The sequence below is a fragment of the Hippocampus bargibanti genome, linkage group LG12 (genome assembly GCF_051943395.1).
Source record: "Hippocampus bargibanti isolate YZ-2025 linkage group LG12, ASM5194339v1, whole genome shotgun sequence".
Taxonomy (NCBI): Eukaryota; Metazoa; Chordata; class Actinopteri; order Syngnathiformes; family Syngnathidae; genus Hippocampus; species Hippocampus bargibanti.
In genome coordinates, this window is record NC_142745.1 from 12,709,449 (window position 1) to 12,721,082 (window position 11,634).

At 40.2% G+C, this 11,634-nt stretch overlaps 1 protein-coding gene across 1 annotated transcript; it reads right to left on the minus strand.

The window, feature by feature from the left end:
• Positions 1–224: 224 nt before the first annotated feature.
• Positions 225–9,776, minus strand: edem1 (ER degradation enhancing alpha-mannosidase like protein 1). The gene is made up of 12 exons (XM_089009252.1): positions 9,209–9,776; positions 7,961–8,033; positions 7,782–7,885; positions 6,289–6,460; positions 6,025–6,208; positions 4,524–4,698; positions 4,324–4,444; positions 4,075–4,245; positions 3,134–3,207; positions 2,967–3,063; positions 2,713–2,895; positions 225–1,739 (listed from the first exon to the last, which is right to left on the minus strand). The coding sequence occupies exons 1-12, from the start codon at positions 9,655–9,657 to the stop codon at positions 1,650–1,652; spliced, it is 1,893 nt and encodes a 630-aa protein (XP_088865378.1). The 5' UTR covers positions 9,658–9,776; the 3' UTR covers positions 225–1,649.
• Between the last annotated feature and the right edge of the window lie 1,858 nt (positions 9,777–11,634).

Consider the following 11,634-nt stretch of genomic DNA (forward strand, 5'->3'; position numbering starts at 1 on the left):
GCGCTCCACGTCATATTTTCAATTCCCGAATAAATTTGGGAATGGTAGTGAATGAGTGAAGTTAGTGATTCAAGTCCACGTAACGGTTTTAAATGTGGGTTTCAACTCATGATTAGCGTTTCAAATGACATTTTGAAACCAACCTCTACACTTCAAGTTTTGGCTCAACCTTCAAACAATCCGACTAAAGACTCTCAAAATAACAGACACTGACTCAACTGTGCTCTGATTCCTCTGCAGCAAGTTTACTCAGCAAATGAACACATTTGACAAAAAAGTGCCACTTCAAAAGAAAATAATAAAATAATACCATATGGCCTTAGAGGCAATAACTAAGACATCATTTTGTGAGATTGTTCATCAATTTGTTTTTCTTTCAACCCTGAGTCAATTATATATCAAGCAATGACAATAGTCCACGGATATCGGGGGTGGGGGGGGAGAATGTTAGAAAATGTTTGACGTCAAAACTATGGCTTGAGTTAGTTGTAAACATGAGGATGGTCACAAAAAAATGACAGAAGGCACTTCTAAAAAAAGTGTTCAACATGTATCTGTTTGCATTTGATTTGATACATTATCGAGAAAGAAATGAAAAACTCCACAACAGAAGCACAATTTAAAGGACAACCGACACCATTTTTTTCTTTCCTAACTGACATCAGAAAAACGTTTTATAGCATCTAAAATACCCAAAACACGCAGGCTGATATTTTTAGTTAAATGCAAAACACCAATAAAAATGACTTAAAGTGTCCCAAAAGTACTTCAAAATGACCCCGGAAATGGCGAGTTTTAGAAGGTCCCGCCCCCTTGTTCGTGATGTCACGCCAAGACGTCTTGCCTTGCTCCAGAATCAAAACAATGGCTTCAGATTCGGAGAAGATGCTTTCTTGTTACTCATCCAGTTATGAATATGATTCAAATAGTTCGGAAGAGGAAAGCATACATGTTTGCAATCGATTAAAGAAGTCTTTCCGGATCATTGAGGCGTCTGGACTCCAATGTAGCGTCACAGAAAATGCACAAGATGACGCCCAAGCTCTGTTGGAAATGGGCTGATTTGTCTGCTGGGAATTTGTGTCAACTAGTATCAAATAGTAGTCTTGGTGCAACACACAACGATTCACCATCGCGTTATTTGTGTGTTTTCCTTCTAATTTCGCCATCAACATGAAGTTTTGAGACTAAACAAAGTGCCCATAATGCATTGTGTGTCGCTTTCTCGGTCAGGGGCGTTCCAGACGTGACGTCACGTCAGGCATTGTCATCAACTCGAAAACAAGACTTCCTGAATATTCCTGAGTCTTAAACGCAAAATATAGCTATCTGCGGTGGAATCTTTGTAAAATACGCTCAGTAGAAGTCATTTGAAGTGATTTTACACATTATGGACACAACTTGTCCAGAGGCGTCGGTTGTCCTTTAAAACAAGGGATACAGCACTTGTGGTCAACTACAAACAGGCACTGAATGCTTCATCTAAAGACAGACAGACAGACAGACAGACAGACAGACAGACAGACACACACTTGGAATCATTCCGTAAGTGACTGGTACACTGAAACTAGCAAAAAAAAATAGTGAAATTATGTTCAAGTGGAAAAAGCTTCACATGGTAGTTTTTAGTGCACCTGAGCAAATAGGACTCACAGTAGCCCTACCATTTGATCGATCTGCCTCATGTAGACGCTCTTCAAGGGCAGCGTATAGCGTCGCGCCTCAGGAATGCGGATGCACTGCGCGGGATGACCACCAAAATATTATTCGGGATCCAATCCAAATTGATTTTTCATGTGTCATAAACTAATTGTCATCATCCAGATTGTGACGACATCAAATAAACACAGTGATATCTTGGCTTACAAACTTAATTGGTTCCCAGAAAGTGTAAGGTGAAAAGTGTGTAATCCAAACAATAATTTCCCATAGGAAACCATTAAAATGAGAATAATCCATTCCCAGGTCCCCATAAAACATAATTTTCAACTAAATAAGCCTTAAAACTACACACAATATACCTTATTTAATGTATAATAAATGTGCTATGGTATTGTAATTAAAGAAATAAACTACTGTATAAAGTCGTTTTATTTACCTTTGTGATGGCCGTTGGTGGCCTGATGGAATGGATAGCTTTTTGCATCGTGTCTCAAGGAGCTCTGGGTTGTACATCTTAGAAGTTGTGATATTGCAACAGCAACAGATGCAGGCAGACACACTAGAAACATCATTAATAGCTGGTTCTCTTGCTTGTCTTTTCTCTGCTGTCTACACTATGCCTTTGAACTATCAATAAAGTTGAAACAAGTCCAAATTTCACTGTGTTTTCGATCTATTTTCCCACCATTTCACTTTTGGTTTTTTTCAGTTTTGTTTTTTTGTTTCAAGCTCTGTCGTCTCCCTTTCGTGTGTGTGTGTGTGTGTGTGTGTCCTATACCACGGATCTTGACCAATCACGTGCGGCTTTAACCGAAGACTGGGGGCGGAGAATAGAGGGGAAAAAAAGCTGGCTGCCATTTCAGGAGGTCCAAGAACCGGCTCGTTCGCTAACGACAAATCACCGTGTGTTTCCCAAAAATAGTTTGTATGCCAAGATTATATTCTCGCGAATTTAACATTCGTAAGGCCAAAAGTTCGTTAGCTAAGGCGTTCGTAAGCCGAGGTATCACTGTACATCAAAACAACATCAACCAAGATGCGGAATCTTACATTGCTGGTGTTTTGAGAAGGTTGCTCAGTTGTTATCGTCTCCAACGGCGCGTCGACTTCACGCGGACATTTTCTGCTTACTCCTTTCTCCCGGAAGCGCTTGTCAACGGGCATCAAGTGACCCTCGGTAGTGAAGATGTATTTGTTAGCCGATTTGTGAAGCGGGTTGTCCTCATCAAACAGCTGCAATAAAAAAAAACAAAAATGATTCAATCGGGTTTAACATGTGTGGAATTGTGAGTGACAGGTCGTACCAGATAAAGATATTTGCACGTCTCGCTGAGGAAGAAACTCTCCATGCGATCTTCTTTGGATTTGTGAACAACATGATGGAGGGTGGCGTAGCCACATCTGGAAACCACGCAGATCACATCAATGCCATGACAGTTAAAGAGTGGCGCGAAACCGCAAAGGCACACACCTGACTTTGGTATTTTTTTCAAGGCTCTGAAGGATGTCCATTCCAACGTGTAAGTAAAAAGGGTTTTTGGTCGCCTGCAGAGGCAAATCAAAATCAGAATCAGAAATCCTTTAATAGTCCCACAGTGAGGAAATTTGCCATCGACAGCAGCGAAATTGAAAGGGGTGGGGTGGGGGTTGAAAAGAAGGAAAAAAAATCTGAGAGTGAGAATGACAATGAATACAAGTGGTTGAATTTTGAAAAAGGAAATACGGACATACATCCAAACATATACAGTATATACATATATATAAACACATATGTACATGTATACACATATATGTACATACACATATATACACACCCACACACATACATATATATACACACACATACATACATATATATACACACACATACAGCTTCACATATAGACACACACGTACACATGTGTATACACACATATATTCATACATATCAATATAAACATACATACATGCATACATACACACACAAACACATATACACACACACATGCACACGTATACACACACGTATACACACGTATACACACATATACACACGTATACACACATATACATACGGATACACATATACAGACCTACACACGCACGCGTATACACACGTATACACACACATATATACATACATATCAATATAAACATACATACATGCATACATACATACACACAAACACACATATATACACATACACACCAACATACATACATACATACATACATACATACATACATACATACATACATACATACGCGCGCGCGCACGTACGCACGTACACACACACACACACACACACACACACACACACACACACACACACACACACACACACACACACACACACATACATACATACATATACAATCCTGTATTAAATTGCAATATATATTCAAAACACTTTATGTTGGATGGCAGGTCACCTGGTAGAGCAAATAGGTGGACTCCACCAGCTCCGGCCTGAGCGGGTAAAAAAGGACATCGGGAGCTTGCCGCTGCCAGTTGTACCTCTCTGGCAAAGCTCCAAAGCGCTTCCAGATGGCATAGTAGAAGGCGTGGAGGCAAATGGCGTTTTCCACATCACCATTTAGCACCTAAAAAAATTAAAAAAGACATTTTCTTTGGATTTGTATCACAAATTCCATCATGTTTTAGTATGTACACACGCTGACCTGCAACCCGGGAAAGAAGGCCTGCAAGGAGTCAATCCACGTGTTCATGATCTTGCCGCTCATCATGTTAACGTTGACGTAGATAGGCGGGTCCCCTTCTCCTTCATTACATGATTCTCGCCTATTGGAATGTCAACAACATGCTTGTCATACAGCTAACCAGAAGGTTACAACTTCGCTGTCAACTCTCGAGTCCTCACCCTCGCCTCAAGTGGTTCTGGATGCTGGCGTAAGCAGCTTGAAACATGATGTAGTCCTCCTCCTCGCCAAAAAGGATGTAAGACTTGAGCAGGTACTCATAGAAGGAGTCCATGCCCGCGCCCAAACCGCTCTGCTTCCCCACCCAGTGTCCCGTTTGGATGTTGACAATGTTGCCTGATGAGAAAAAGCAATTGTTTGGGTACTGATAAAGCGCTGGCCATGTTCTCTGGCACTGTTTCTCCTTTTCTACAAGGGGGCAGCATTTTTTTGTGTTTGTATTCAGGAATTGAAAATATGACGTAGAGTTTATTTGGGTTTTGTTTTTTTTCTTGCTTGGGTGCCGATAAAGCACAAGGAGGCAGGGTTTCCCTTTTTTCATGTTAGCGCTTAGTTCCAGCTTCAGCTGTTGTTAAAAGTGCTATATAAACCAATTGTATTGTATTGTATTGTATTGTATTGTATTTTGGACAGCCACCTTCATTTCAAGCTCATATAACTCCAGACCCATATAACTTAGGAATTAACACTTTTTCTAATGAAAGAGGACAATCTAAAGTTTCTTACACTGCATTGAATGTTTATGTAGTTCTAAAACTCTAGCAATGTTTTTCTCTTCCACAGTTCTCGTTTTTTCTTGCTTGGGTGCAGATAAAGCACAAGGTGGAAGCATTTCCTTTTTTCTATGTTAACGCTTTGTTCCAGCTTCAGCTGTTGTTAAAGCGCTATATAAACCAATATGTATGTATTGCATTGTATTTTAGATGGCCGCCCCCATTTCAAACTCAGATAACGCCACACTCATATCATTTAGGAATTAACTATTTTTTCTGATGAAAGAACAGAGTATAAGGCAGGGGTGTCAAAGTCATTTTTTGCCGCGGGCCACATTGTAGTTATGGTTTCCTCTCGAGGGCTGTTATGAATTTTGGGAAGCCATTCGATGTTTAATCCCCTCCAAGTATTAAATATAGAGCGCACAACAAATTAATGGGTCACTCGTTTTCAAATCTGGAGTCAAGAATAATGACTGTTATTGTGGTTTACATCCAAAAATATGACATTTTGGTGAGGCTTTTAGCAAGCATCACGGAATTTCACAAGTTTGATTTGCTTTCGCGGGACGAAAAAAAAACATGTGATGGGCCGAATTTGGCCCCCAGGCCTTTCATAGGTGTCAAAGCCTTGTGGTCTCTGGTTTCTTACATATAATTTACATATAATTTGTTTCTTACAAATAAACCAATATGTATGTATTGCATTGTATTTTGGAAAGCTGCCTTCATTTCAAGATCATATAACTCCAGACCCATATAATATAGGAAATAATAGGTTTTTTTCTGTTGAAAGAAGAGAGTCAAGTCTTTCTTACGCTGCATTGAATGTTGATGTAGTCCTAAAACTCAATATTCTGTGGGTTCTCGGATTTCGTGACAATGACAAAAACCCCGGCAATGGAGAGGACACATTTTTTGCACATTTGGCAGTGATTTTCTCCCCTACCTAGCAGACCAGTTTCATTATTCCTCAGTTTCCAGAGGGCTCTGACAGCTTGTCGAGCCATAGCTTCAAATGTGAAATCTCCCGTTAACCGGCTCAGAATTCCAAACTCCACAAGCAGCGAACCAGCTCCCGCAGTACATGTCTCGTTTATACTGCCGGAAGGCACTCCGGTTTTTAGATTAACCTGGATTAAAAAAATAAATAAATACAATTATGAGAAATAAAGACAATCGAATGTGACAACCTGAGATGTGTTGAACTCACCCTGGGGTAAGGGATACCTGTGCTAGTGTTCTCAAAGGCGGGTAACAAACGCATGGCCAGGTCGTGTGCCAAGCGTAGCAACTGGTTGTCATAGTCCTCAAACTTCACTCTTCCAAATGGATGTTTGGAGTCCGTCAGCAGAATGTGAGCCGAGATCAGACTGCCTAAAATCCTTCAGAAAACGAGACCAATAAAAATAATCATTCAAGGAATAATAATAATAATCATAATAATATAATAATAATAATAATAATAATACATTGTATTTATAAGCACCTTTCAAAACTCTCAAGGTCACTTTACAGTCAGAGGCTAAGTTTTTTCTGTGGGGGAGCAGCGGGAGGCCCACGCTACAGCCTTCACTCACCGGTAACTCAAGTAACTCAAATGGATAAAAAGCTAGCTAGCTAAGAGATAGCTAATAATAATAATAATAATAATAATAATAATAATAATAACATAATAATAATTTACAAGCGCTCTTCAAAACTCTCAAGGTCACTTCAGAGTCACAGGACAAGTTAGATAGCTAGCTAGATAGCTAGCTAATAGATAACTAGCTAGATAGCTAGCCAATAGATAACGAGCTAGATAGCTAGCCAATAGCTAGCTAGATAGCTAGATAGCTAGCCAGCTAGATAGCTACATGTACAACTCTTTCAATCATCGTGAGGAAGCGCTAATGATTCTTCCGACAAATTTCTCCACTGTGAGACAAATAAAGGTAAATCCAATCCAATCCAAGGAAGTATATTAAGCTTTTTCAGGAATGGTCCATCGATGAAAGGTTTCTTTAGCCGCCAGCTGTACTTCTTTGGCTAGCTACCTAGATACCTAGGTAGCGAGCCAGATAGCCAGGTAGCTAGCTAGCCAGCTAGCTAATTATATCTATGAACTATCTATTAGCTAGCTAGCTCGCTTTCTATAATAAATAATAATAATACATTTATTTTGAAAGGGCTTTTCATCGCACTCAAAGATGCTTTAAAAAAGCTTAAAAAGCAAAATAAAATGTACGCCTGAAGACAAGCATACAAAATTGACATCAAAATAGATCTAAAAGGAAGCATGGGTAAAAAAGACAATTTTGTAGTATATAGTCCAGGGGTGTCCAAAGTCGGTCCTCGAGGGCCGCCGTCCTGCCTGTTTTCCAGCTCTCCCAGGAGCAACGCACCCGATTCAAATCATCAGGACCATTTTGATGCTGCTTCAGAGCTGGCTGATGAGCTGATCACTTGAATCAGGTGTGTTGCTCCTTGGAGAGCTGGAAAACAGGCAGGACAGCAGCCCTCGAGGACACCCCTGATATAGTCCAATGGAAAATAGTTAACGATCATGTTGGCAAACTAATAGCTTATTCATTAAAAAGATACATTGAAAGATACATACATACAAAACTACATTGTTGCAGATTACTCAACGATGATCAACCAACTCCAAAGGTATTTCTGAAACTAAATGTCATATTGTCCTTGTGGTTTTGTAGCAGGTACCTGATGTTGGCCTCGAAAACCTGCACCGTTGAATCCTTGTCAAAAGAAACGGTGTCGATAACCAGTTGGACGGCCCGCCGGAACTCTGTGACATTTCCAAGCACCTGGGGAAAGAACTCCCAATGAGATTTTGCGAGAGAAGGGATTCATTAAATTATCCACACAAAAAAAACACTCACCAGCAGTGTGTCCAAGGCATCAATGAGGGTTAGCGAGTAGTTTCCCAAAACGTCATTGATGTTGATGTTAGAGCTGTCATTCAAAGCAAAAATAGTCATGAAACAATCATTGACAGAGAAAGTATGAATCTGACATATGAAATATCAATCAATCAATTTTATTAACCAACATGTTGCTATTTTAATCACCGATGAACAGGGTAAATCCTAAATTACTTTTGGCAAGAGAAGATGAAGAGAACATGCATGATTTTTAGAACATGGGAGAAAGTCAGAACACAATTGATGAACTCGGTACAATTATCACAGAGAAAGCACCTACAAGGGATTATTCCTAAAGATGGTGAAAGAAGGTTACATTCCTCAAGTGTTAATGCTGATGAAACCGGCCACTCCATTCCATCACGCCATCAACGACCATCACAAAGGTAAATAAAACCACTTTATTATACCGTACAGCTTATTTCTTTAATTATAATACCCTAGCACATTTATTATACATAAAATAAGACATATTTTGCGGAGTTTTAAGGCTTAGAAAATTAAGAAGTAGAAAATTATGTTTTATGGGGACCTGGGAACGGTTTATTCTGATTTTAATGGTTTCCTATGGGAAACTAATTTTTGGGGATACACACTTTTCGCCTTACACACTCGGTCTGGGAACTAATTAAGTTCGTAAGCCAAGGTATCACTGTACATTAAAAAGTGTGAACCAGTAAAACGGTGGGTTTGAATGTGATACAGTGGAAATTTTGTACAGATGTTCCTCAACTTACGAACATTTGAGTTAGAATAACAGTAAAACGAACATTTTTGTTTTGTTCTTATATGTCATTGTACTACAGTAGGTGTGAATTTATTTTACTACTGTTAGAGAGCGTCTGTGTTTTATACTTCCCGGTTCAGTGTTTGACTTAAAGAAACATTCCATACAAAATAAAGCACTGAAGCAACTTGCGAACAAATTCACTTTACGAACGATCGCTCAGAACGTATCTTGTTTGTAAGGTGGGGAGAGTCTGTATTGGTTGGCTACTTGAACGAAATAAACTTGTTTTGATGCATATAAGTTATAGGCACGTTCAATGTATTAATTGCGTTATAGTATAACACAATTAATACAGTGAACGTGATTTGGTAATTCCACCGTTATCATGATTATATACAACATTCATTCAAATATGAAGGGGTCTGTCTTATTCCCTAGATTTATCGTTGCCTGCCGAACCAAAATGACCAACTCACGGGTTGTGTACGTCAGGACCCCTGCCCTCGCAGTCAATTGGGTTGAGTTCGTCTTTGGGGAAAGCATATTTCATGTAGTTGTCATAACCAAAGTAGAACATTTCTCTGGCCTTCTCCTTCATTGTGGTTTTCAGGGTGCCCGGGAAGGAGCTGTATCTGCGGACGTAATCATCCTTGTTGCCGTCGAAAAAGCTCATGTAGGACCTTTTTGAAGACTCGCCCACCACCACGGTAAATGTCCCGGTAGTGTCATCATGTTTATAACCGCTTATCCGCTTGGACCACGAGTCGCCTTGACCTTCTTTCCTCTCCCCAGTCGAGGGCTCATCGGCGTCGCCGTCGCTGTGGCTGGTGCCCAAGCTAACGTACGCTCCAAGTCCGAAGGCGAGCCATAAACTGACAGACAGTCTCAACACGAGCAGACCGACTACGATTGACCGCCATTGCATCTTTGCTCCGGCTCGCTATAAAAAAACATTATTTATGTACGTACACCTGCGTAGACGAAACGAAACCGATAACTTCGACTTGTATCAGAGCAGCTTGTGGAAAGAAGTGTCCAGATCTACACATTTCCTGTCAACAAACCAGCCCCTCCCAAGATCCGGGCCAGTGATTGGAAGTCAGAGTATGACGTTACCCCTTTTCGTGAACTGATTTGTTCCTGAAAGCTGTCAATCACGCGCATGTGCTTTTTCGCTACACTGCTGAGTCGTCTAGAACACGCGAAGCAATAGGAAACACCTTAAAGCGTGACAGACTGAGACACGTTGCATTTTATCTACATCCGGGGACTCCGGGGTCGACTTCCCTGAGTTTTAGGTCAGCCTCAGAATTGGCAATACGGTAAATTAACTCAAATAAAAGTTGTGATTTAATTGCTGTATTTTTTTACGTGTCTACTAAAGATGTAATCCCCATTCAATCATACACGTACACAATATAATAATTTTCCAAACCATCTTCTGGGTTAGCACATTAGCTTCACAGTGCAGAGATTTATTTGTGCTGCATATAAAAATAATAATTTGGGAAAACACTTATTGAAATATTTGTTCTTTGGGTAATAAGCATTTTGGTTATGAATAAGATGCATGAATCCCTAATGGCCCATTTCCGAAGCAGTGATTTTTGATAAGATGCAAATTTCAATCTTTTATGTACAATAATTAAACCACTTTTAAAATAACTAAAATTTCTTCTTTTATGCTTCAAAATAAATATATTAAACATATGTTTGACATTCAACATTCAAAAATAAATTTTTGGGTGGTCTAAATGAAAGCAAGAAATATGGCGGAACTCTTGGTAATGTATACTAACAGGGCCAATTTAAAGAAACGGGGATGATGAAGGGTCAAATTTCTCCTACACCATCCAACCGAAACCATCTTTTTGTTTCAGAAAAAGGTTTTATAGCAACTAAAATACCCAAAACACGCAGGCTGATATTTTTAGTCAAATGCAAAACACCAATAAAAATAACAAAATGACAAAGTGTCCAAAATCTTCTACAAATCAGCTCGAAACTGGGGATTTTCAGAAAGTCCCGCCCCCAGTTGGTGACGTCTCGCCAAGTCGTCTTGCCTTGCTCAAGAAACAAAACAATGGGCTCACGGAGTTCAGATTCGGAGAAGATGCTTTCTTGTTACTCATCCAGTTATGAATATGATTCAAATAGTTCTGAAGAGGAAAGCATAAATGTTTGCAATCGATTAAAGGAGTCCTCCCACATCAATTCGAGCTGTCAATGACAGCAATGTATTTTTTCCGTTTCCGTACCGCTTATTCCACATTAGGCTTGCGGGGGTGCTGGAGCCAATCCCAGCTGTCTTCGGGCACGAGGCGGGGGACACCCTGAATTGGTTGCCAGCCAATCGCAGGGCACACAAGGACAAACAACAGTCACTCTCACACTCACACCTAGGGACAATTTGGAGTCTTCAATCTGCCTGCCATGCATGTTTTTGGTTCCACACAGGGAGGCCGGACCGGAACGCGAACTGGCGACCTCTGCACTGTGAAGCCGGTGTGCTAACCACTTTACTACCGGGCCGCCGACATAATGTAGTGTCCCAGAAAATGCAAAAGATGGGGCCGAAGCTCCCTTGGAAATGGGCTGATTTGTTTGCTGGGAATATGTGTCAGCGAATATTAAATAGTAGTCTTTGTGCAACACACAACAATTCACCATCGCATTATTTATGAGTTTTCCTTCTAATTTCGCCATCAACACGGATCAACACAAAGTTTTCAGACCAAACAAAGTACCACAAAATGCATTGTGTGTCGCTTTCTCGCTTAGGGGCATTCCAAACGTTACGTCGGGATCGTCATTAACTCGAGAACATGACTTCCTGAATATTCAGCGTGAGTCTCAAAACGTAAAATATAGCTAAATGCCGTGGAATCTTATTAAAATACGC

Coding starts and splice junctions, on each gene's coding strand:
- edem1 (XM_089009252.1), bottom strand. CDS start 9,657: ATGCAATGGCGGTCAATCGTAGTCGGTCTGCTCGTGTTGAGACTGTCT. Junction 4,445..4,523: donor CAGAACCACTTGAGGCGAGG/GTGAGGACTCGA, acceptor ACATTCCAATAG/GCGAGAATCATGTAATGAAG. Junction 4,246..4,323: donor CCTTCTTTCCCGGGTTGCAG/GTCAGCGTGTGT, acceptor TAATTTTTTTAG/GTGCTAAATGGTGATGTGGA.